Source organism: Ursus americanus, chromosome 9 (assembly GCF_024610735.1).
Source record: "Ursus americanus isolate L20-20 chromosome 9, mUrsAme1.1.p, whole genome shotgun sequence".
NCBI lineage: Eukaryota > Metazoa > Chordata > Mammalia > Carnivora > Ursidae > Ursus > Ursus americanus.
The window spans coordinates 47,166,819-47,193,898 of NC_142135.1; the positions used below are offsets into that span (position 1 = coordinate 47,166,819).

Sequence of the window (27,080 nt, forward strand, 5' to 3'; positions counted from 1 at the left end):
CTATTTGTCTGTTCTTTTGCCAATACCACACAGTCTTGATTACTGTAGCTTTTTTCTGTTTTTGATTTCTAATTTAACCCCGTTTGTATGACTTAAATCCTTTTTAATTAATTAAATAGTTAATTAATTAACTTATTTCATGGCTTAACATATGTTCTATCCTGGAGAATGTTCCAAGTGTGGTTGAAAAGAATTTGTATTCTGTTGTTCATGAGTCAAATAGGTTGATGGTATTTTAGGTCAAATAGGTTGACAGTTTCTTGCTGATATTCTTTCTAGTTTTTCTATCAATTTTTGAAAGCAGAGTATTGAACTCTATAACTATTGTTGAATTTTTTGTTTCTACCTCCAATCCTGTCAATATTAGTTTCATATATTTGGGACTCGATTGTTAGGTGTTTATAGATAATAATTATTTGTTTCTGCTAAGTTGATCCTTTCATCATTATAAAATGTCTCTCCTATCTAGTAGCAAGTTTTTCTTAAAGTCTGTTTTGTCTTTTATTAGTATAGCCTCGCTAGCTCTTTTTTGGGTACTATTTGTACTACGTTTTTTTGTTCAATTTTTTTACTTTTAACTTTTTTTTTTTTTTTAATTTAAGGGATCTTTTATAGACTGCATATAACTGGATCATGGTTTTTTTTTTTTTTTTTTCCCCTTAATCCATTCTACCTGTTTCTGCAGTTTGGATCAGAGCAGTTAATTATTTACATTTAATGTACCACTGATAAGGTAGGATTTATGCTTGCCATTTTGCTATTTGTTTTCTGTATGTCTTTTTTATCCCTCTGTCCCACCATTACTTCCTTCTATTGTGTTAAATACTTTCCAGGGTACCATTTAAATTCCTTTTTGTATTTTTCTTTTAAAGATTTTATTTATTTATTCGACAGAGATAGAGACAGCCTGCGAAAGAGGGAACACAAGCAGGGGGAGTGGGAGAGGAAGAAGCAGGCTCACAGCGGAGGAGCCTGACGTGGGGCCCGATCCCACAACGCCGGGATCACACCCTGAGCCGAAGGCAGACGCTTAACCGCTGTGCCACCCAGGCGCCCCTCCTTTTTGTATTTTTAAATATTTTACCATGCACCCGCAGGTGTAGTACATCTGGTGGGTTGCTACCATCCTCTGAGGCAATGGCCTCCTGAGGTCCTTGGTGCTGGGAAAGAGCCAGAGCTGTGTGCTTAGAGGATCTGTGGTGGGCTGGGACATGGGGATGCCCAGGAGCTGAATATGCGTTGCCCTACAACCTCTTCCATGGTCTCTGCTCCACTGCTGCTTTCCTGGGCTCCCTGGCCTAGCCTTCATTCAGTGGACCATTAGAGGACATGGAGCCCAACCTGGCCTCAAAGGAAGAGGATGGAGGAAATGGCAAGGTTAGCTTCCCCTATTCCACACTTGCTCAGAGACCAGGGTCACATAGTACCTCTTTTACTCCTTTTTTAAAAGTTATTTTCTTAGTGGTTGCCTTGAGTATGATAACTAGCATTCTAATTTAGGGGCGCCTGGGTGGCTCAGTCGTTAGGCATCTGCCTTCAGCTCAGGTCATGATCCCAGGGTCCTGGGATCGAGCCCTGCATCGGGCTCCCTGCTCCGCGGGAAGCCTGCTTCTCCCTCTCAAACTCTCCTGGCTTGTGTTCCCTCTCTCGCTGTCTCTCTCTGTCAAATAAATAAATAATAATAATAATGATAAAAGAACCCCTTTAAAAAAAAACTAGCATTCTAATTTAAAGTGATCTAGCTTAAGGGTGCCTGGGTAACTCAGTCGGTTAAGCATCTGCCTTTGGCTCAGGTCCTGATCCCAGAGTCCCTGCTCAGTGGGGAGCCTTCTTCTCCCTCTCCCCCTGCTTGTGCTGTCTCTTGCTCTCTCTCAAATAAATAAACAAAATATTTCTTAAAAAAGTAATCTAGCCTAGATTAATATTAGCTTAATTTCAATAGTACACAGAAACTTTGCTTTAATACAACTCCATTCCCTCCCTTCTCATGTGATATTATTGTTATACAAATTACATCTTTATACATTATAAGACCATCAATACAGGTTTATATTAATTGCTTTATATAGTTGTCTTCTAAATCAGATAGGAGAAAAAAGGCTACAAAATTCATTTGTACTGTGTTTTATGTTTATCTGTGTAGTTATCTTACTGATCCTCTATTTCTTCATGTGGATTTCAGCTACCCCTAGTGTCTTTTCATTTTAGACTGAAAGTCTTCCATTAGGATAGAAATGATGGTTGCGAATTCCTTTAGCTTTGGTTTACAGTGGAATATCTTAATTTTCCCCACAATTCTGCAGACTAGTTTTGCTGGATGTAGAATTCTTCCTTGGTGGTCTTCCCCTCAACTCTCCCAGCACTTTAAATATGTCAACCCACTGCCTCTGGCCTCTATAGTTTCTGATGAGAAGTAAGCATTAATCTCATTGAGAATTTCTTATTCATGGTAAGTTGTTTTTTTCTCTTGATGCTTTCAAGATTCTTTCTCTGTCTATGTCCTTCTACAGCTTAACTATGACGTGCTTAGGTGTGAACCTCTCAGTTTATTCTACTTGAGGTTCATTCGTTTTTCATCAATTTTGGGAAGTTTTCAGTCATTATTTCTTTAAATATGCTTTCTGCCCATTTCTCCTCATTCTTTCTAGTACTTCCATTAATGTATATGTTGGTATGCTTACTGGTATCATACAGGTCTCTGAGGCTCTGTTCATTTTTTAAATTATTTTTTTTCTCCTCAGATTGTGTAACCCTACTGATCTATTTTCTACTGGTTCTTTTTTCTGTCAGCTCAAGTCGGCTTTTGAGTCCTTCTACTGAATTTTTCATTTCACTTATTTTACTTTTCAACTACAGAATTTCTATCGGTTCTTTAATACCTTATATCTCCTTATTGATGTTCTCTATTTGATGAGATATTATCATACTTTCTTTTTATTTTTTAGATTCAGTTTCTTTTATTTCTTTGAACATGTTTTTGAAAGCTGATTTAGAATGTTTGTCTGATGTGTCCAACATCTGGGCTTCTTTAGGGGGATTTTCTATTGACTGCTTATTTTCCTGTGTATGGCCATACTCTCTTGCTTCTTTTATGAGTCATAAAAGTTTTTGTCAAAACTGGACATTTTAGATAATATAATGTGGCACCTCTGAAAATCAGATTTCCTGTTCCCATAGTTTGTTGTTATTGCTCTGTGTGTGTGTGTGTGTGTGTGTTTAATCACTTTCCTGGACTAATTCTGTAATTCCTTACAGAAGTAATTGATTTAAAATGAGGTCTTTAGGGGTGCCTGGGTGGCGCAGTCGTTAAGCGTCTGCCTCCGGCTCAGGGCGTGATCCCAGTGCTCTGGGATCGAGCCCCACATCAGGCTCTTCCTCTGGGAGCCTGCTTCTTCCTCTCCCACTCCCCCTGCTTGTGTTCCCTCTCTCGCTGGCTGTCTCTCTCTGTCAAATAAATAAATAAAATCTTTAAAAAAAAATAAATAAAATAAAATGAGGTCTTTAGGGTGGACTCTAATCCAGTATGACTGGATTCCCTTTTAAAAAGGGAAATTTCTTTAAAAAGGAACAGAGGAGAGGCAATATGAAGAGCAGGGCAAAAAGAGCATGTGACTGGAGTCTTGCATCTATAAATCGAGAAATGCTAAGGATTGCCAGAAATCACCAGAGACTAGAGGAGAGGAGGAAGAATTCTTACCTAGAGTTGTCAGAGAGAATATGGCCCTGCTGAGATCTTGATTTGAGACTTTTAGCCTCTAGAACAATGAGACAGTGAATTTATATTGCTTTAAGGCATTCAGATTTTGGTACTTTATTACTACGGCCTTGGGAACCTAATATAGTCTGTATTCCCTGTAGTGCACAATCATGGCATTTTCTATTGTGCAGGCTCAGTAGTCAGCTAACAACTGATCCGAGGTTTCCACAAATGCTTGGAAACAGTAGTTCTTCTACTCTTTGCCAACGAGCTCAGTCTGTGTGTTGAGGCTAAGGCAATTCACCAGTCTGCCTTAGGCTTCATTTCCTGTTTGCACTGCCTCAAGGTCAGCCAGAGGTAAGGGACTGGGGCCCTGTCAGGTCTTTCCTGGGCTTTGGATAGGCCTGAACATGTACATGGCCTTCTAGATATTCAGGAATATGTGAGCACTTCTCAAAAACCCTTCTGGACATGTCTTCTTCCAGATCTGCCTTTTAAATTTTAGGCTGGGATTTTTTTCGCTAAACTAGGCATTGTTGCCTTAGGCAGTTGTTCTGTTAATCAACTGCAGTTGATTGTTTCAGACAAATGCCCTGCAGATAGGGATTTTCCCAGAGCAAGCTCTGAGTAATGTCAAATCCCTGCAAATGGTGCTTTTTCAAAGACAAGAGATATGTTAAGTGAGAAGAATGCATTGGAGATTGTGCTCTTCCAGGTGCTGTTGGTCTGTCCCTTTTCAGTGGTTGCAGTACTGCTGGTTTTCACAGCTACCATGATAATCGGGGCTGCTGGTTTTCAAGGCTACTTTGGAGCTGGGGAAAGGAGGATGGGAGTAGGCCAAGTTAAAAAACTCATAAAGTTAAGACATTTCTCTTTTTTTTCTTTTTCTTTTAATTTATTTTTATTTTTTAAAAAATATTTTATTTACTTATTTGAGAGAGAGAGAGAGAGAGAAAGAGGGAGGGGGAAGGGGCAGAGGGAGAGGGCGAGAATCTCAACCTTGCTCATGACCTGAGCCAAAACCAAGAGTCAGACACTTAATAAACTGAGCCACCCAGGTGCCTCCAGACATTTTTCCTGAATAAATTCTCCTCCGATTGTTAAAAGTCTTATATTAGTTTCTAAAGTAAAGGTTGATTTTGGCAAACTTTCCAGCATTTTGCTGCGTTTATTGAAGAGCAGACAAGTGGGGGTCCTCAATCTGGCATTGTGGCTATCAAAGTTATTTTTTAAGTCAGGGCTACAAAAAAGTAGGGTTTAGAAATTAAGATCATGGGCTCTGGAATAAGATAGAACTAGAGGCATATGAATTAGAAATATTCCTGAACTTCTATAAGCCTTTTTTTGCCTATCTATACAATTGAGTTAATGGTATACGCTCAATAAGACTGACACCTTTTGATCTGCCATCATGACAGATCTCTTAGTAGATGAATTATAGAAAAATAAAAATAAAGATAAAAAGGAATAACGCTCAAACCCTTGAGGGTGGCATGTTACTGTAGGATTTGATGTCTTTCAGATTATCTCCTCTGTGGTTCCCAGTCTCCTGTTTCTTAAGTTACGTGTAAGAAGGCATGGGCATGGCATTTTCTCATTTAGCCTTCCAGAGTTTCTGCCTAATGGCTGAGCTCACCTATTTTTATGCTGTGTGGAAGATATTCCTTTGGGTTCTGCAGGAACTATGTCAGTGAACCTCATATTGGATGATTTGCACATTTTCCCTTTTGATGTAGTAGCACCACATAGAATTTTCAAGTATATGTCCCTCAGACCAGAGGTACTGTTTAAAGAGTGCTTTCCCTGAGTTTGGGGAAACTCTGATAGTCTTGAGAAAGTCAAAATGGGGATTGATACCCCAGATCAAGTCTATTGTTTCACATTCTTCATTTTCAGAATCACAGACATACCTTAATACTGTAGGACTCCAGGCATGCATGAGATGGCATAGTCTTTTGCTTTTTGTATCAGTCAGAGCAGCAGAACTTCTAGGAACTCTGTATCTCTATCTTTGTCTATTTACCTATATCTATGTCTACATCTGTATCTACATCTATGTATATATCTATTTATCTTTAAATCTTTAGCTGCGTCTATATCTGAATCTCTATCTAATTACATACCTTTATAATTACAAGGATTTGTTTGTTATGGAGATTCGACATTATGCAGTTGTGGGAGCTAATTAATTAGTCTCTAATAAGGCTATTGTCGTCAAGTCTGCTGCTGGGAAGTTGAAGTTCAAATAATACAGAAGGAACGATAGGTGTAAAAGTAGGGAAGAACAAGAACAAGCTGGAACCTACAGGGATTCTCTTGGAGCTCATGAGAATGAACTGAAATCTGTGTCAGTTCTCATCACCACTATCCTTGATGGTGTGGCTATCTTGCAGAAGTTGGGGCCCTTCATCATAGAGCTAAACACACACCTGACCCTGAAGTTGGTGAGGCTGGAAGAAGATCTTGGTGAAGGTGGAGCACTTGAAGGGTTGGTCACCACCTCATACCAGTGAAGTAAGCTAGCAGATACATGATAATTACAGAAATGAGGTAGCCTATTGTATATAAGACAATGTATGTTGTAAAAGAAAAATTGCACAGAACTTTTGTTTGAAAATGGCAGGACAGATTGTATTCGAGTTACTGAAATAGAGGAAAGAGAGACTTCAGTCTAGAACTGAGCCTAACCCCAAATACAGCAAAAAGAGCTGGGCAGAGTGAGGGGGGTCAGTGGATAGAAAATTACTAAGAGGAACTCGATTAGATATCAAGGGTGTGGGCATTCTTGCTAAACTGTGCTGAACAGGCCAGGGATGCAGCTTAGTTGAGAAGAGGGCTCAGTGGGGCCTGACTAAAGTTTGGTCAAGTTCCTTGTCAATATGAACTATCAAAACAACTGCTATTGCACTTGTGTACTTCAAATCCCATGCAAGAATTGTCCTTATGGTCCATTCTAGCTGAGAAATTTGGCAAATGTAGTTCAGCCGAGCCACAGTGACACACCACAAAGCTACCACACTCTTATTTGGAGGCCATGGTTCTTCCTCTGGTCTTATTTTCTTGCTGTGAGATTCAGGGCATGGGTAATGGATTCCCTCACTGTCTCTCCTGAAAGTAACAGGTACTGGGAGATTGATGGGCAGGACATTGGCCAGCTCTGCTTTCTATTCCTACTTTGTTTTTGTTTTTTCATGAGTTAAATTATATTTTACTCTTCTAAAAAACATTTTATTGTGATAAAAACAATTAACATGAGATCTATCCTCTTAAAAAATTTCCAACGTGCATTATTATTGACCATAGGTACACTGTGGTACAGCAGATCTCTAGAGTTTATTCATTTTATTTAGCTTAAATGTTACAACTGTTGATTTGTAACTCCTCATTTTACCTTCAGCCCCTGATAACCACCATTCCAGTCCTTGATTTTATAAATTTGACTATTTTAGGTACCTAATATAAATGAAATCATGTAGTACTTATCTCACTATGTCTAGTTTACTTCTCATACTTGGTTTCTCTCTTAAGGTGAGCTTTCTGGTCTCCTTCTGTCACAGGTCTTTGTTCTCTGGAATGGGATGAGAGGCATGGTTTCATTTGGAAGAGGACCTGGTCATGTTTATTGAGATCTATACAGTATTTTCAGTGGATTTTCTTGGATGCAATCTGCCAGAAAATAGCCACAACCAAAACAGAAACATAAACAATTATGTTTTCATTCATTCTTAGAGGATAATTTGGAAATAATTTATTTCTGAGGTTGATGGTGTACCCCAAGCTTACAAGGCTTTGGAGATACTCAGAACAATGCTTTGCATTGTAAAATCGATGCATATAAGAGCTACTAAGGCCCAGGCCTTGCTCAGATGTTCAGAAACTTCCTTCCCTCTGTTTGTGGGGTCAGGCTTTCTCTTGTACTTCACGTTCACATCTTTCCTGCGTGTGACCCAGGTTACCAAAATGATGGCTGGTTAAGGGACAGTCTTATGTTGCAGGGCATTTCACTCTCCCATCTTATTAATTGGCTTCCATGAGCTGATGGAAGGTAAATACTTTGTTTCTTGAGAGCTTGATAATAAAAAATGGGAGGAAGTAGGTTAAGTAAGAGGAAAGTAAGTGAGTTGATTCCTCGATGTTTATGGGAGGAAGTCAATAGATGCTTTCCAAAGTTGAGATATTTATGAATAAAAGTCTTTTCATATTATTTAGAGTTATGGAGGCAACTACCAAAAAGAACTAAAACCATACATAAATGGCTTGTTTCCAGAGAAAAGAACTAGAATGTGTTTGGGAAGGAGTGAAATCAAGTAAGAAGCTCCTGTGTTTTGTGGTAATAATGTTTTTTGAAATTCCTTTTTTCCATCCGAATGTATTATTTTGATAATAATTAAGAAACAAGTTAAACTGAACACCCCCCCCCCAAGTAACTTTACACTATTTTGCTTGGATGTATCACATATATTTTGTTAATGATTGAAAATAGGCTATATTTAACAAGGTGGAGCAAAAAGGACAGCACTGTTTTATTTCAGAGAATCCATGAACATCCTTTTCAACAATATGGGCAGAAAAATTCAGAAATTATGATTTATATACATTTTTATTTTAAAAAATATTTTAATTACAATGGATAAAGGGAAGAAGATACAACTCAAGAGAATGTTTGGATATTGCTGGGGCACAAGTGTTTTTAATCATTAATATAATTGGCACAGGATTTTTTGTACTGAAGTACTCTTGCATGAATGTGGGGCTCTCCCTGTGTATTTGGGCTGCCTGCACCTTGTTTTCCATGATGACCACTCTCTGCTCAGCAGAGATGGGTATAACCTTCCCACACTGTGGAGCTCACTACTATTTTCTCAAAAGATGTTTCGGCAACTTGATCTCTTTCCTGAATCTCTGGACAGCTTTGTTTCTGGGGCTAGGGTTAGCTGCCAGCCAAACCCTACCGCTTGCTGAGTATAGCATCGAGACTTTTTATCCCAGCTGCTCTGCTCCAAAGCTGCCAAAGAAATGTCTGGCGCTAGCCATATTGTGGACTGTGGGAATTCTGAATTCTCACAGTGTGAAAGAGGTGACTTGGCTTCAGACAGCCAGGCTAGTGCTGAAAATGGCCCCAGTCGGCCTTATTTCCCTGTGTGGAGTGGTACCGCTGGTGAGAGGAAGGAAGGAGGATGTACAATCTTTCAGAATTCTTTTGGTACTGAGTTTCCAGAAGCCTCCCAGTTTATAGAAGCTGTTTTCCAAGGATATTTTGCATTTTCAGGCGGGGGATGTTTTACATTTATAGCAGGTAATTACCAATTCATTGAGAAAGAAAATCTCAAGTCATGACTTACTGCATGCAATGTGAAATGTACATCTTTTTTTTTTATATTTTGAATTTTATTTTAAATACATGATGATTCAGTGTTTATTCTCCTTTCTTACTTTCTAAATTGAGTCAGAATATGGCAGTCTTGCACTTATCTCCCAGTCTTAATGTTTTCCCCCATTCATTCAAAAATGCTTATTTTATTGAATGACTTCTTTTTTTCAGCTTTCTTTTCTGGGCCCACAGATATGGGATCTCCATGCTAATCTAGTTTCCTTTCTGTTAATGGATGAATTCTGGGGTGGTGGACATGTTCCTCAGGAGTGATCCAATGCCAGACTGTGTTTGTGTTGTGAGTGGGTGTGATACACTTATGCTCTGAAGTATTTCTAAAGAGAAGAGAATCGTAAATATAATTGCTCAAAGGCTGGATTTAACATTCTTCCCTTCAATGTCAAGACAAAGGTTTCTCTCTTCATTTTTGAAATCAGCCTCTTCCCTGGACCCTATTCTTTTTTTTTTTTTTTTTTAAGATTATTTATTTATTTATTTGACAGAGAGAGAGAGAGAGCCAGTGAGAGAGGGAACACAAGCAGGGGGAGTGGGAGAGGAGGAAGCAGGCTCCCAGCAGAGGAGCCTGATGTGGGGCTCAATCCCAGGACTCTGAGATCACGCCCTGAGCCAAAGGCAGACGCTTAACGACTGAGCCACCCAGGTGCCCCCCTTGGATCCTATTCTTTCCCTCTCACTCCTCAGAGATCGTCCCTATTCGGTTATTTGATTTTTTTTTTCAACTTTAATTTTTTTGCCAGTTCTTTTCCTTGACATGTCAACATGAAGTAGGCTCTACTCTTAAAACACATATTTCCTTTAATCATAGGACCCTCTGAGTCACTGATATGTCCATTATGCATTAAATAATTTGGTCAGCAAGTATCTTTTTAAACACTGACTATTTTTGAAACCCTATAGTAGTGCCTTAAGATGAATAAGATATATTCTTTACCCTAAAGAGGCTAACAGTCTAATGGAAAAGGCAATATCTAAATTTTTGTCTGACCTTTGCCACTTATGAGTTGTGGCAAGTATCTTCACCTCTCTGGACTTACTTTTTTTTTTTTCTCCTTCATCTGAAAAATGGTCATTATGATTTAAAATCAGTATAACTCTGTGCTTATAAACAATGGGATGATGGTATTTAAAAGTGGTTATAAGAGAACAATGTGATTACTGTGAGAATTCAGTAAATGGTAAGATCACCTTTTGTTGTGTTATCAAAAAGGTGGCAATTTCACTGAACTCCAAAAATTCCGGCAGCGGAGCATCTAGGTGGCTCAGTCGATTAAGCGTCTTTCTCCAGCTCAGGTCATGATCCCACGGTCCTGGGATCTAGCCTCGGCATCCAGGCTCCCTGCTCAGCCAGGAGCTTGCTTCTCTCTCTGCCTGCTGCTCCCCCTGCTTGTGCTCTCTCTTTCTCTGTCAAATAAATAAATACAATCTTAAAAAAAAATCCAGTGGTAAAATAATATGAGTGAAGCTGTGGAGACCAGAAGTATGCAGGTGCAGATAAAACACAGCATGTAACCTTGGGTGATTGCAAAACGGTTTCCATCCAATGAGCTGGTTAATGGATAGGATTACTAAGGCAAGTATATAGAGAGAAGTAGAATAAAATGGCATAGGTTGGAGACAGATGACTGGAGAAGGCCAACTTTTAAAGGGTAGGTGGAGAAAGTCGATGAAATGAAGAAGCCAGAAGAGGTTGAGAGAATTATAAAAGAAAATCACTCTATGCTCCAAAAAAGAGGATGTAATCAACATGGTGAAGGGCTTCAGAAGTTGAGGAGTGTGAGGATTGAGTAGAAGCCATTTCACTAAGTCAGAAGTCATTGGTGAACTTTGGACATGAGAGGAATGTCAGTCTGCATTGACTTAAAAAGTGAAGTGTTGAGAAAAGAAAGCCATGATATAAGATTATTCTTTTAAGCAGTTTGTGATTAAATGTACCACTGCAATTTGAGAGGCTAGCATAATTAGCTTGACTTTCCCTTTCTCGCTCACACTTCGTTGCTCTCTCTTATAAGGATAGAAGAGATATCTCTGGCTTCTGTTTTATTCATTTTGTTCCATTGCCAGAGATGTTTCACTGCTAGATAATTTTTCTCTGATGAAAATAGATTCACAAAATTTACTAACCTATAAACTATTACAGAACACTTCACAAGCAGCTGGCAGTAAGCAAAAGCTGGAGGAATTTCAGTGTATGCTAGGATTGTTAATTTACTTAATAAACTTAAGTATAGCTAAGTTCTAAGTAACACTTTTATCTGTAAAATGGTGATATGTAGGCAGCTGACTAAGCATATTGTAGGAACATCTATCTTCTAATTTCAAGACCAAGGATATTCACTGTCTGGCTATTATAACCTTGAATTATGTTATGTTATGTTATATTATATTCCTTACTCTCTATAAATCTCATACATAATAAGAAAGAGTAAAAGGCCCAGAGGAAAGTGTAGTTAATCCTAAAAGTTGCCTTTTTGCTTGTTCAAAACCTTTGACTGAAAACCATAGTCATTAATAACTTATTAATGTGCTAAGCTTTTGATTGGAATTTTATTGTCCCTATATTTTCCATTCTCCCCAATATACCAGTAAGGAAATGGAAACCTTGACAGTCAATAAATTGTCCAGAAGCCCACAACTAGTAAATGGTTCAGGCATTATTTAGCTGAGAACATTGGAATTCTTTACTCCTTAAGCTTTTAATCAGCTCATATTAGTGTACACCATGGGTATTACATTCCACCTGTGGGCAGACGCAGATGAAACAGATTTGACATATGTCAAAGGACAGATATTTATTAGTCAGAGGGATTAGGCTTTAAGTAACAGAAACCCACACACATTGGCTTAAACAATAAAAGAAGAACTTGCTGGAAGAATAATGCTGTATTTCAAGGAAAACATGAGCAACTGATCTTCACGAGCAGCAAGAGTTAGAGAAGCTCTAGGTCTTAAAAACTAGATTTATCAGCCACCTTTCTTTTTTGCTACTGTTATGTTGCTTTTTTCCTCTTTCTCTCAGTTTTGTTGACATTTGGCTCAAATTCTTAAGAGGAATCTTCTTGTATACTGGCAGTGATTGGCTTTCAGTCAGTCAGAGGTCTGTACTTGGTTCTATTACTGGTAGCCAGGGCACAGGGTCACATTATATACACATAACTATAACGTTCAATTCTTTATGTCAGGGATAATTTTCAGAGAATGGCAAAATTGGGGAAAATGGTGTGACAAATGGAGCAATATTTGAGAATAAGACTATCCTAGAAAATCCATTACCTATGATGCTAAATCATGACCTCTTTTCTTTTTTGCACTTAATACTGACATTAAGGGAAGGCAAAGAGCCTATAGGAAAAGAGAATTTATGACTGATTCTTGTACTCTTTTCATATATGCTATGAAAATGTGTACTAGGACAGTTTTGCTAGCCAAGGAGAGCTTCCTCTCTTATGTTCCCAGAAGAAGTTATGATTTCGCTTAGATCTGAAGGAAGAGTAAGTGTCAGCTCAGCAACTAGGAAAGGGAAGAACATTTCACATGGAGAATGGGTACAGGGGCTATGACACTTTTGAGAAACTGAAGATGGTCCCCTTTGCTATGACACAGATAGCAAAGGGGATCATCAAATTATCATATAATATATTCTCAAAACCCTTTATCTCTTTTCATATGGACATTTACCTCAGTCACTATTATCACTTTTATTTATGTGATTATTTAATTCATGCATAGCTCTTTTTGAGGTTAGGCTTCCTGTTTGTTTTTGTTCATGATCTTATTCCACTACCCAAACTAAATGCCTTGTACCTAATAGATGAGGCTGAAGACACAGGTAGGCTCCAAACCACACAGGGTCCTATGGACTCAGCTTTGATTTTCATTCTTGTGACTTTCTTCAGAAGTGTTACCATCTCTAAGGAAAATGAAGAAAATTTCCCCCCTTTTCTGCACTTATCACCGAGCTCTGAAAGGCCATAGTCGTGTAACAGTTCACTAATGTGTTTGTGTGTATGTGTGAATAAGTGTGGTGGTGGCCTGTGCATGTTGGAAGAATTCAGCCCAATAGTTAATGTATGAAGAAGTTTTAGAGATAAATTTAAGACATAATTTCTACCCATTGTGATTTTGCTCTTTTATGTGTTATAAGGGAGTTGAAGAAACCCAGAAAGACAATTCCAAGATGTATATTTACTACATTACCTCTGGTGATTCATTTATCTGCTGGCTAATATTTCCTACCTGACTGTTCTGACACCCATGGAAATTCTCTCTTCAGGTTTGTATGCAAGTGACTGAGGCAATAAATAATAATAAGGACAGTAGTGGTCATCAGTATCACTTTACCAGTCACACTGCCGTTTGTTTTTCATTATCTTATATAGAGAGTCAACTTGTAACCTTCAAAAATAACGAAGGGGCCAAAGAGTATGATTTGGCTTAGGAAAGAGTTTTATAGTTAAGTATGATAATATGGAAAGCCATATTCCTGATGATATGGAAAATACATATATATAATGCTGACATATGATACAGACAGGGTTCAAAATATTTGTATTCCTTTCATGATCTTTCCTCACCAGAGTGACACTATGTAATCAGTGCTTAGGTCTATTAAAACTTCCACCACCTTGATTTTCTAAATGTTCTTCTACATGAGATAAAGAATGATAAACTTGAAATATGGGATATTGTTAGTTAAAAGAGTAGATGTTAATGGCAATTGATGGATGTAATTAATAGTATTAATAGGTCATATAATGTTTATTATAAATGACTCTAAAATTTATGGTGGCAAAGGGGCGCTGAACATATTGGAAATATGAAATAAAGTTCTGAGATAAACTAACATCCAGTACCATTAGGACTAATCTCTTTTGAATAGCTATTACTGCTCTGGTATGTCTTTGAGGCACTGGAGGTAAATCTAAGAGAGGTTTAATGTGAGAGTCCTAATACACTTTGCCTCCGTTCTTGCGTAACTGCCATGCAAGAAGCTGCCATATGCATGGTATCAGTGTTGATTCACAATGGTCTAGCTCTCTTAGGGAACTGTGAACTAAATATGATCAAGATTCTGAGCATTTGTGGAAACAAACCAAATGCTAAATTGCATAAGAACAAGTAGTGATTTATTAACTACTTTGATTATGTAAAGAATAAAGTTACAAAATTAATTATGGGTGTGGTCAGGACTGCTGATCAGCTGACCCAGATGTTATGGTTCATTGAACCTGGCATCTGTTATGACTGCCGATGCTATGGTCATCCTGGTGGTTAAAAACTACTGTTATCTCATCTGGTATGTCCTGATAGCTGCAACAATTTTATGGGTGGCACAATTGTTCCACATGGGTGGAAGACCCATGAAGTGTTTTGACCATGATGCTTGTAATTTGGTTTGTAATGCTTACTCTTCTAGGCGTATAATCCTTAGACCGTGTTTAGATTTTGAAATAATTTTCTTGAATTCAAATATCCATCTTTTATTATATTAGGAATTTAAATTAAGAAAATAATCAGAGAGGAGGGTCTGGGTGGCTCAGATGGTTGAACGACTGCCTTCGGCCCAGGTCATGATCCCGCAGCCCCAGGATTGAGTCCCACAGCCGGCTCCCTGCTCAGTGGGGAATCTGCTTCTCCCTCTGACCCTTGACCCTCCCCCCCTTATGCGATCTCTCTCACTCTCTCAAATAAATAAATAAGATCTTTTTTTAAAAAAAGAAAATAATCAGAGCTATACACAAAAAATGTATGCATAGGAACAACCATCATAGCATTACATATGAGACAAAAAATTAAGGATCACCAAAGTATCCAGTAAATTTGAAATAAATAATTGATGGAAATCCATATAATAGACCATTCTGAGCTTTTTCAAAGATCATATTGTTATGAATATTTAAAGTAAAGGGACAATGTTTATAATGTAACAATGACAGAAAGGCAGGATCTACATTATGATATAAAACAGAAAATAAATAATTAATGGTGGGGATCTGCTGGAATGATATTGTGGGTGATTTTTGTTTTATTCTTTTCTGGATTTCCCAAATTTTCTTTAATGAACTGCATAATTTATATAATGAAAGAGAGAAATTATAAAGAAAGGAAATAGATTCCTAAATTAAGGAAATTTAAGGATTAAGGAGTAAATATTTTCAATCAAATGGGTGTATTTAAAAGACATGAAAAGTTCCAAAGGAACATAGAATTATCTAAGATATGGCGTGAATTGGGTGCTACATTTTCTTTGACGAACACTGAAAAAAATTATACCAAGTTGTGATACATATTAGATTCTGTAGTTTATATGGAGAAAGAACCAGTGCTATTAATCATGCAGTGTTTTTGCTTGTATCAGTGTTAGAGCTCTGACCTGTTCCTTTGCTGATTGTTCTCTTAGAAGAAAAAAATAGCCATAATTTTGAATAAGTTTTATAACCCAGTGGGAAGGATGTCTCTCTAGAATGAGGTGTGTGGAAATGTCATAGTGAGAAACCCTGGTTCCTGGCTTTTCCAGCTTGAGGATTTTAATGTTATTGAAGTCCTGCTAAAACACTGCTGACAAGGGTGCTCCCATTTAGTGTTCTTGAAAGTTCCATGTTATCATTAAAACTAGAGAATATTGGCATGGGAAGAGATAAATCTTTTTTAAAATTTTTGTTTATTTATTTATTTATTTATTTATTTATTTATTTATTTAAAAGATTTTATTTATTTATTTGACAGAGAGAAAGGCAGCCAGCAAACACAAGCAGGGGGAGTGGGAGAGAAAGAAGCAGGCTCCCAGGGGAGGAGTCGGATGCAGGGCTCGATCCCAGGACCCCGGGATCACGCCCTGAGCTGAAGGCAGAGGCTTAAAGACTGAGCCACCTAGGTGCCCCCCTTTTTTCAAATTTAAATTCAATTAATCAACATACAACGTATTATTTGTTTCAAGGGTACAGGTCTGTGATTCATCAGTCTTATATAATACCCAATGTTCATTACAACACATACGCTCCCCAATGTCCATCACCCAGTTACCCCACCCCCCCACCTGGGAAGAGATAATCTAAAACAGTAAATTGTATGGGAGCAGAGGCTAGGAAGGTTTCCCTGACCTGAAACAGCCTGCAGGTAGCTGGCCAACCAAATATGGTTAGAAATTTTGAAAGGAAAGTGACAATGTCAGAATCACTTACTGGTGAGTTGGTACAATTATTTTTGGAGGGTAATTTTGTAATATCTTGCTTATCTAAAAATGTATTACCTTTTGACTCATAGTCCCACTTCTAAGAATTTACTTTAAGAGGAGAATTGCACAACTACCAAGACCTGAAGGCACAAGCATGTCCATTAAAATACATCTTGTATTAGCAAAAAATGGAAAACAACTTAAAAATACAATTGCTAAATAGTTTAATTTACAGTTGTATAATAGAATATTGAGAATTCTTTAAAATACTTAGATGGATGCATATGTACTAATATGATCAAGATATACTGGAAAGTAAAAAAAAAAAAAAGAAAGAAAAAGCAAGCCCTAAGTGTGCCTGAACAGACACACACACACACACACACACACACACACACACACACCCTACATACCTCTCATGGATGCTTATATATGCATAGGAAATTTCTGAGAGAATATCCAAAAAGATGATAACAGTAGTTATATCTGGGGGTGCATGAATGAAGGGTTGGTGAGGAGAGAGACATTTACTTTTTACTTTACGCTCTTCAGTATTATTTATTTCACTTTTTACCAAAAAGATATATAAAGAAATTTTAGAAGAAAATAAATGACATGAGGAAAAGAATAAAAAGAGAAAAAAATGATTTGTGGAATAGAGATAAAGATTAGTAGCAGAGTTAAACTAGAACTTCATCTAATTATAACCAACTTGGTTTGTAGAGTGTACAACAGGAAATCGAAGGAGAACAAGGGCTTCACTACTGGAAAGAAGTATTTCTGAAATGTGTTTGAAAATGGAAAATGTGTGGAGGTATGGGTGTCCAGGAGGAACAACCGATAATAGCTTATTTGAAATGAACAATAAGTGAGGCAGGAAATACTTTAAAACAAGACTCAACATTATAGGATAGCACTGGAGAAAAAAGTGAAAACAGCACTTAAGGCTATTTAAAATGGATTCAAAAGTAAAGATTTTTAAGAACAAGAACCATTGATGATAATTTAATTTTGTCATATTGAAAAAGTTTTACTATTTGTTATAAGACATTTTGTTGATGTCCTAGAGGCAACGTTGGCACCAGAGCAAAGCCCCAGAGGACACATACTCCCAAGGATACTGGGTCTTGATGTACTCATTCCATTGAAAAACTGAGAACTTATTTCCTTGTATCTGAATGATCTGTCCTAGCTTATATCTATGTAATATGAATTGGACTCAGATTCTCATAAACAATGGATGCATTTCTTCATCAACACCATTTTTGTCTACTGACTTATACTGAAATAGTGTTTATAAGATCTCTTCACCTTTAAGTAAGAAAATCAGAATATTCCCTAAGGTTGGTCAACAGGAGGGTTTCTCAATCTCAGCACTAGATTCTGGACCATACAATGTTTTGTTGTGGACGGCTTCCTGGCCTTGTAGGATGTTTAGCAGCATCCTTGGCCTCAACCCACTAGCTGCCAGTTGTAACCTCCTACCTCCCCAGTTGTGACAACCAAAAAATGCCTCCAGATATTGCCAAGTGACCCCTGAGGAGCAAAATCACTTCCTATTGAGAACCATTGGTCTATAGTTTAGACAAGCACCCAAATGTCATTAGTATTTTAATCTATGTGTAATTTGTTTTCTCTGTCTAAAGGGTTGATTTTTAAATTTCTATTAAGTATTTCAAATTGCACCATGATATAGGGCCTTTGTAAGTCTCATTCCTTTGTCAGCAACATTGCACTGTGCTCTTTTGACTCTGATTGCAACCATTAGCACTCTGTAAACTCATTTTAGAAAATCAGCATGCAATCATCAATTCAACCATCCATTTCACAAGTATTATTGAAAACTTAAATAGTAGTTTTTATAGAAAACAAATGAATGATCCTTGCCCTCAAGAAGTGAAGTTTCTGGACTGCTGGGGATGATGTGTGAGATGATAACCATTAATGATACAGTGTGATAGGGCTGAAATGGACATATGCATATGGTGTTAAGTCCATGTAAAATGGACTTTTCTTAATTCCCTTTTGAATTTCCTGCTTTCATTCGGGAATAATCTTTAAAGGTTTATCATTAGTTCTGGTTTTTAATACATTGTCTTTTGTGTGCTCTTATTTTTCTGTAGATGCTGTAGCTATCATATGGACTGATAGAGTTTCCCCTCATTAACATGGGTTATTCCTTTTAGTATTTCTGCCTCAATATTTAGCAACCTTCTGGTTAATGTATTTGAATCCTCAAGAGTGACATGTATGGTTGGCCAAGAGGGCCAACTGCCTTTGTTATTTAATATGCTTAGTCTTAACTCCTCTCCATTTATATCAGTGCTAGTACTTGTCACTATGGCATCTGTGGTTATTGTCTCTACAAACCTAACTGATGTGATAAACTATCTTTATTTTGTAGTTTCTATTTGGTCTGTATTGTCAATGATAGGAATACTAAAACTGAGATACAGGAGCCCAATCTACCTTGACCTTATAAGGTAAAAGTGAGTTTTCTAATTTTTTTCTTTGTGAAATAAAATATATCGGGTGTAACCGTATTTGAAGACTATATTCAGAACATCTGTGAGTAGACCTTTTCACTACTAGCAAACCGTGAAGTGCATAAAGGTAATCTGGTCTTAGTTTTCATTTTTATTGGGTAGATTTCACTCAGTCTAAAATCTCCTAGGTTCTATTAGGTTTACTAAAGAGAGGGTAGTCTTCTGGGTGGTTAGGTTATGAGCCTTTTGGCCAGAGATTATTTTGTTTACCATTGTAGCTCCTTACGCACGCAGTATCTTGCACATACAGGGTCAGATTTAGCAGGTGGGAAATAGAAGAGGCAAGTGCTGCTGTGGGGTCGTAAGTGATAGCATTTCCTGTCCTGAAACATCAACTCAATTTGACCACCAACAAATTCCATCCTTTCTACTTTACTTACTTTAAACTTACTTTTAGTCTGGATGAGGAAGATTTGCTTTTTTTGTTTTGTTTTGTTTTTGTTTTTGTTTTTTGTTTTCTTTACAGGAGAGCCCTTTAATCATTGAAAAGGAAATAAGCAAAAACTTGGCAGCATAAGGATACTATTGGAGAAAGGTGGCCTTGATGCTGATTATCAGAATAGTCCTGGTGGACTAGGCATCATGTTAAAAGCTTTGCTTGCATGATGACATTTAATCCTCTTAGTAAGACAAAAGGCGGATACTACTCTTTTTTTCTTAAAAAGATTTTATTTATTTATTTACAGAGAGAGAGACAGCGACTGAGAGAGGGAATACAAGCAGGGTGAGTGGGAGAGGAAGAAGCAGGCCCCCAGTGGAGCAGGGAGCCCGATGCAGGACTCCATCCCCGATCCCAGATCCCAGATCCCAGATCCATGGGACCACGCCCTGAGCCGAAGGCAAACATTTAATGACTGAGCCACCCAGGCGCCCCGGGCAGATACTACTCTTATCCCCATTTTATAGGTGAGGAAACTGGTTTAGAAGAGTTGTTACTTGGCTGGGTTCACACAGCATGAAGTAGAGCCAGGATTGAAATCTAGGCAGTCTCTTTGGAGTGTTTGCCTTTTAGCTCATACAAACACATATAAGAAATATATAATATAAGAAATTTAAGAAAGAACACAGGGAAAGGGCACCTGGGTGGCTCAGTTGGTTAATCGTCTGACTCTTAGTTATGGCTCAGGTCATGGTCTTGGGGTTGTGAAATGGAGCCCTGTGTCATGCTCTGCACTCAGCCGGGAGTCTGCGTGGATTCTCTCCCTCCCCCTCCCCTTCTGCGTCTTCCCCTGCTTGTTCTCTCTCTCTCTCTCTCTAAAATAAGTAAATAAATCTTAAGAAAGAAAGAAAGAAAGAAAGAAAGAAAGAAAGAAAGAAAGAAAGAGAGAGAGAGAAAGAAAGAAAGAAAGAAAGAAAGAAAGAAAGAAAGAAAGAAAGAAAGAAAGGGAAAGAAAGAAAGAAAGAAAGAAAGAAAGAAAGAAAGAAAGAAAGAAAGAAAGAAAGAAAGAAAGAAAGAAAAAGAAAATAGGGAAAAGGAGAGCAATGTTCTAACTATCAACCTTGGTTGACTTAAAACCATCCTTCCTTTTTCAGTCCTCCCTTCTACTTCTTCCATCCAGCCGTCCCCTAACTGTTGCATATTTGAGTATCAGTTATTGAGAAGCAACTACATTTTAAGTACCTTACTAGGTATTCTGGGTGCAGAAAGGAAAAGACGTGGCTCCTGCCTTTAGGCAGGGTATAATCTATCTGGACAGTCAGGTGAACCAAAAATCATGGTATGATTATTGCCACGTGATGGCCTCCAGGTATTCAGAAAATACATAAGGAAGGAGGAATCATCTTGTTATTTAACCTCTGATCCTCAGTTTCTTCAGATCTAAAAGGGAATAAGTAATGCCTACCTCCTAGGAATGTGTAATGTATTAAATGAGCTAAGACATGCAAACAATCCAGAGTCTGACATTGATAGGTATCATGATTTATATTATTATTTGATACATATTTGCAGCAAAAAGAAAGGCAAGAGCAACCATAAGTTAATGCTTGTCTTGAATGCCACATGAATGCTCTTTTCTTTTCCCTCAGTTATTTGATAATTGATATTGAGCTATGAGATGACAAGTTATCTTTCCCAGGGGTGTTTTACAAATTAAGAGGAGATTCCTTTTTTTTTTTTTTTTTTTTTTTTTAATATAAACTCTACACCCAACATGGGGCTTGAACTCACCATCCTGAGATCAAGGGTCTCATGCTCTGCTGACTGAGTCAGCCAGGTGCCCCAAGAGGAAATTCTTAATAAATTCCACAAGGGAATAACCTTCTAATTAAAGGGTTTCATAAATATGAATATAGTTATATTTTGGGAGTATAGATTCATATCTATTTATTAAAGATGTATCAAAAGTGATTGCCTATTGAACTTTTTCCCTAGGTTGGATAATGTTTGGTGCAGGATACTTAACAATCCTAACGCAGAGCAGGTACCAAGAGTAGGGTTTCAAGTTTTTTGACTAACACAAAAACAAAAAACCTACCAAAAATAGGGAGAATTATCTTGGCCAAAATTTTTTGTTTTGATTTTTTTTAATAGAATGAACCTGTAAAGTTATAATATTTTTGTGTCAATATCTGCCTGAATAACAGAGGGTCTGAGGATACTCTGTGTTTTTGACATGAATTTCCTACTGCCTAGATATTTTCCCAGGAAAATTGTAACTTTCTTTGAGCCCTAGGAACTCCCTCTTCAGGAATTCATTCCACCTAGATCAGAAGATGGTTCTCTTACTATCACATGATCATGATTATCTCCACTCATGGACAGTCAAGCACGACGTTCATTCCCTTCAACCAATAATACCCTGATGATGAAAGTCTTGAACATTCTAACTACTAAGCCAGATTTAGCTAAACTCAGATAATTTAGCCCATTTTCTGTCATTAGTTTATATCTTGTTTTTTGTTTGTATAACTATGGAGATACGTTATATGGGTTTTCATATCTTATTGTTTAAATTTTGCCCTTTTTTCAGGTGTCTTTTCCATTCCATTCCATTCCATTGGTAACAATGGCCATCAGCCTACGTTTGGTTTTGATCCCTTTAGTGAAGTCTCCACATATACATTATATCTACGTGTGTTTCTTTGTTCTCAGTGGACTTCTGTTTTACATACCTTTAATATATTTTAAATTGAGGCTGGTTTGGTTTGAGAAGCAAACATGCTATTTACAATTGCAGTTTAATATTTGCATCTTGATGTGTCTGATGAACAGATGTCAGAAGCAGAAACTGTTAAAAAAAAAAAGTAGCCTTTTAAACATGCCAAATTAAAAAAAAGATCAAGCACATGATGGAACGTTAATGATGAAATGCCCATGGTAACTTTCTTTCTCCAATAAAATAGTGTATAAAGAGATGCCCATGATAGTACTTAGCTTTCAAACCCAGGCAGAAATCATTGTATAACTAAAGCTCTGTTTTGGTTTGCCTTGCTTGATACATTGATAATATTTTTCCCTCTTTCATTTTTTTTCTGCACCCCAACATTTTACTACTGAATTTGTAGTGACTTTGTGATAAAATTTAGCAATTAAAGTAAAAAAGCATTCTTTTCATCATTCTTGAATCCTACTGGTGCTGATTTGAAGATAAAAGAATAACACCATTTGTCTTATTAGCTTTTCGCTACTAGTAGTATTTTTTCAACCTAAAAGTTTATTTTGAAGCATGAGCTTTAGGTTATTTTCCTTTGTACTCCTTCCTCTGAATTCTGAGGAGACTTAGAGTAAAGTTTACTACGTCTTCATTTGATTAAAATGTGACTTACTTAAAACTATGTAGTTGTGTGTATAAAGTGTGTGTAACTGATGGCAGAGTGGACAGTAACCCGGTCATGGCTGATTTTTCTCAGCTAATTCATGTACCCTATTTTTTTTTTAAGATTTATTTATTTATTTGTATATGTGTGAGAGAGAGAGTGAGTGAGCACAAGTGAGAGGGCAGAGGGAGAAGGAGAGAGACTCTCAGACTCCATGCTGAGCGTGTGGAGCCTGACATGGGGCTTGATTTTACAACCCTGAGATCATGACCTGAGCCAAAACCAAGAGCTGGAAGTTTAACCAACTGTGCCACCCTTCCAAAACATTTCATAATAAGAAGCTGAAATGTGATTTCTACCCATCAAGTGAAATCCTCTTTCGTATTACATCCTTTCAGGTATTTAGTGATAGCTATCTCATGGATCTGAGTCTCCCCTTCTCCAGATTTAACAGCCTCCCTACCCCACCCAGTACTCAAGAGTTGCTGCTTTTGAAAACCTTGATTCCTTCACCCCTCCTTGCTAGGATCTTTTTATGTTAAGAAATCCTTAATTTTTTATGCTGTAAACAATGTAAACTTTCTAGATATGGTCTGATTGTGGCAGGGTAGAACACAGCTATCATGTCCCTTGTTCTAGCCATTATAGTTTTGTTCACTGTTTTGGCACCAAAGTCTTTCCTATTAATTATGGCTTGAGACATGTCTACTCTAAGACTGTGTGGGATAGATACCCCCGTGCAAGTCTATCAGGTCAATAAAATTTCTCAGGGAAACTTTTGTTTCATAACAAGGTGACTAGAAATCGGCTGATGGTAGCAAAAGCCAGGGTTTTAACATTTGTCTTTCAAGGAAAATTGCAGCATGAATTTTATATAGTTTTATATATACATATATATATTTATACAAATATATATTTACACATATTTATGTTTATATATAGGAAATAAGGCCTTCTAGAATGTTTGCATGGCAAATACAATAGCTTTCCAATTCCTTTTGTACCACTCCTGACCATGAGTGCTTTACTTTCTTGTCATATTTACTTTAAGTGGAGTGGGTTTTGAAGACAATCTGTCAAGAATTCCTTTGATGACATTAAGCAAGGGACTTATTTGCTATACTCTGAAGTGCAGTTAATGACACTTACCCATTTAACCCAAGCGTACTGTGGAAATTAATAAGTTGTGTATGACTGTTCTTGAAGTTTAAAAGTGATCTCATTTCTATTGTGTAAATGGACCTTTGAGATGTTAACTCTTGTTTGCATCACAAAATCAGGGCAAAGCAGATGACATCTGAGGAATTTTCATTTCCTCTCTAGCCAGAGCAGGTTTAGAATAGCTCGGAGAGGGTGAATTAGTTTCCTAGGGTTGGTTACCATAACAAATCACAAATTTGGTGGCTTAAAAAAACAGAAATTTATTCTCTCTCAATTTGGGGGGCTAGAAGTCCAAAATCAAGGTGTTGGCAAGATGGATTATTTTTAGAGGCCCTTAGGGAGGATCTAGTCCGTGCCTTTCTCCTAGCTCCTAGTGGTGGCTGGAATCTTTCGCTTTCCTTGGCTTTTAGCTGCATCACTCTGGTATCTGCCTCTGTCTTCTCCCCTCTGTCTTTTTGTATGTCAAATCTCCTTCTCCTTTCTCAACTTATAAGGGCACTCACCCTAAATCCAGGACAATTTCATCTTGAGATCTTTAATTATATCACAAAGACCCTTATTCCAAGTAAGATCCCATTCTGATGTTCCAAGTGGGTATCTTTTAGGGAAGCTACTATTCAACCTACTAAACTAGGTCTTCCTACTTATCAAATTCAATTCATTTCCCAGCATATAGTCGTGTGCTCATTTAGAAGCATGGGAAACAAACTACCTGAATATAGAGAAGTCACACAGTAAATCTGTAGAGAATAAAGCTTCAGCTTTATATTTCTAAATAAGGTACTTCTGTAACTTTGAGATGAGAGAAAAAATTAAGCGTCCCTTTATTTTCACCTGTGGCATTGGGCCTTTGGTGAGCCTTTTCAGTATAGAAAATATTCTCTTATGGTTTGGGGGAAATTTTCTTGAATCATTTCATTGGTAAGTTCCTTCTCTCTATTTCTGTTGTTTTCTTTTTCCAGAATTTTTATTATTTTGATGTTGGACCTCCTGGACTGGTCTTCTGATTTTATCTTTTCTTTCCTATTTTGAATCTTTGTTTGTTTTTACTCCTATTCTCTGGAGATTTTCTCATGAGTCCCTCTTCCCTCATTCTAATTATTATATTTTTAATTTCCAAAGTCTCATTTGTATTTGTTTTTAGCTCATAGATTCAATATCTGCACTTGTATTTCTGTTGTCCATGTTGAATTAGGGCTTTTCTCAAATGTCTTGTAAACCTTAACTGTCTCCTTATGATTAGTGAGCAAAAAAGTTGATGGGAATTCTAAATGTATGCATGAGGTTTATGAAATTGAAAATTGATTATAGTAGTTCCTCTTTATCCATAGTTTCATCTTCTGCGGTTTCAGTTACCTGCAGTGAACTGTGGTCTAGAAGCAGATGACTCTCCTACATCTTGTCAGAAGGTCAGTAATAGCCTAATGCTAAGTCACAATGCCTATGTCACTGACCTTACTTCTACTCATCACGTAGGCATTTTATCTTCTCACATCACAAGAAGAAGGGTAAGTATAGTACAATAAGATACTTTAAGAAAGAGAGAAAGAGGGACCATATTCACATATCTTTTATTACAGTGTATTATTAAAATCATTCCATTTTATTCTTAGCTGTTGTTAATCTCTTACTGTGCCTAATTTACAAATTAAACCTTATCATAGATAGGTGTATATAGGAAAAAACAGTGTATATAGAGATTGGTATTATCTTTGGTTTCAGGCAGCCAGTGGGAGGCTTGGAATGAATAATCCATGGATTAGGAGTGACTTCTGTATATGGTGATATGGGGACTAATTGTTAAGGACCCTCCAAAGATAAAAATCTGTATATCTGTCATCTTGGGCTGGTCAGGTTCCCCAGAGAAATCTTCTAATCTTCTCTCCGAAGGGCAAGGCTGTGACTGCTTTAATGTTCCTGGGAGTTGGGCTGGAACAGGACTAGACAGCGCAGTCTCAGCACCTAGTAATCAGTATATATAATCACATTTTGATCTCTTATTTTCACATGGCACCTAGAACTCTGACTGTGCTGATGTCTCCCAGAAATAAATCTCCAGTTCTTTGCTGTGGTAGCACAGGATAGGAGCAGTTACTAGGGTTGAAGAGTAGATTGGAGACTCTAGAAGTTATTTCCACTTAATCCTCTTTATTTAGGTGCTGCCACCTCCTCCCCTTCTTCAATCATGAATAATTGCATGACTTTATATGATGTTCTGAGCATTCTGTAGTACACATCAAATTGCTTCTCAGCTTCTCCCACTTGTAGTTTAGGGACGCACTATCTTGAGTCTGCTAATCAGTCACCTTTCATGAATTCACTTTCCAGTTTCCAATATTTTATTGCCCTCCTCTTTTCCCCCTTCCTCATGGGGTTATTTATTTTAAAATTTCCTCTACTGTAGTATTAGTTGGATTCCAGAAGAGGGGCTGAAATACATGTTTTTTCAGTCTGCCACCCTAACTTAGAAGCCTAAATTTCAGTACATTTAAGAATGTTAAAATAGGGGCACCTGGGTGGCACAGCGGTTGGGCGTCTGCCTTCGGCTCAGGGCGTGATCCCGGCGTTATGGGATCGAGCCCTACATCAGGCTCCTCCGCTGTGAGCCTGCTTCTTCCTCTCCCACTCCCCCTGCTTGTGTTCCCTCTCTCACTGGCTGTCTCTATCTCTGTCGAATAAATAAATAAAATCTTAAAAAAAAAAAAAGAATTAAAATATGTGTTGCAAAGATTTTTTAAATAAATACTATGTCTGTCAAGAAATCTGAATTGAAGGAGTGGGTGGCAGGCAGCATAAATAAATAAATAAATAAATAAATAAATAAATAAATAAATCTGAATTGATGACTCTTAATTTCAAAGGAAAGGTGTTGAAAAGGATTTGACTTATAAATCTTTGTCTCAATGGGATAAATTATTTTAAAACAAAAATGTAATTTCCTCATTGTGTTTTATGGTATAATGCAATATCTTCTTCCTTTTCAATGGCTGACACCATCCACAGTTTAAAACTCACAGCACAAAATCTACCAAGATGTCCTGTTTCATTACTCTCCAGTCCTACATTTTTAGGTTAATTGCTAATTCAATATTTCTGTGTATGTTAGTCTTAGGGAAGATGATGTGTCTTGTGACAAGCCAGAAAAGTCTTCATCACATAGAATCTATGTGCACTTTAGTATATGAGGAAGATCCTATTGATTGTCCCCCTCACCCTTACTAAGCAAAAACCAATTTTATTTAAGTAAAAAACAAAATCATTCCCAGCTTCAGTGAATGAATTATAATTGATTTTAGCTAATCACTATAATCCCATGCTCCTGGGCTGTGATTAGTTTAGGGGTGGGCATGTGAT

The 27,080-nt window shown here is 37.4% G+C and overlaps 1 protein-coding gene across 1 annotated transcript; it reads left to right on the top strand.

Moving 5' to 3' along the window:
- The first annotated feature begins 737 nt into the window (after nucleotides 1-737).
- On the top strand, nucleotides 738-25,051 carry SLC7A13 (solute carrier family 7 member 13). The gene is given in 9 exon segments (XM_045806033.2): nucleotides 738-8,383; nucleotides 8,385-8,880; nucleotides 8,883-8,993; nucleotides 13,230-13,290; nucleotides 13,292-13,359; nucleotides 18,384-18,410; nucleotides 18,413-18,712; nucleotides 18,715-18,743; nucleotides 21,779-25,051. Coding segments are annotated over 9 exon segments (1,452 nt in total). The 5' UTR covers nucleotides 738-8,323; the 3' UTR covers nucleotides 22,079-25,051.
- Nucleotides 25,052-27,080: the final 2,029 nt, after the last annotated feature.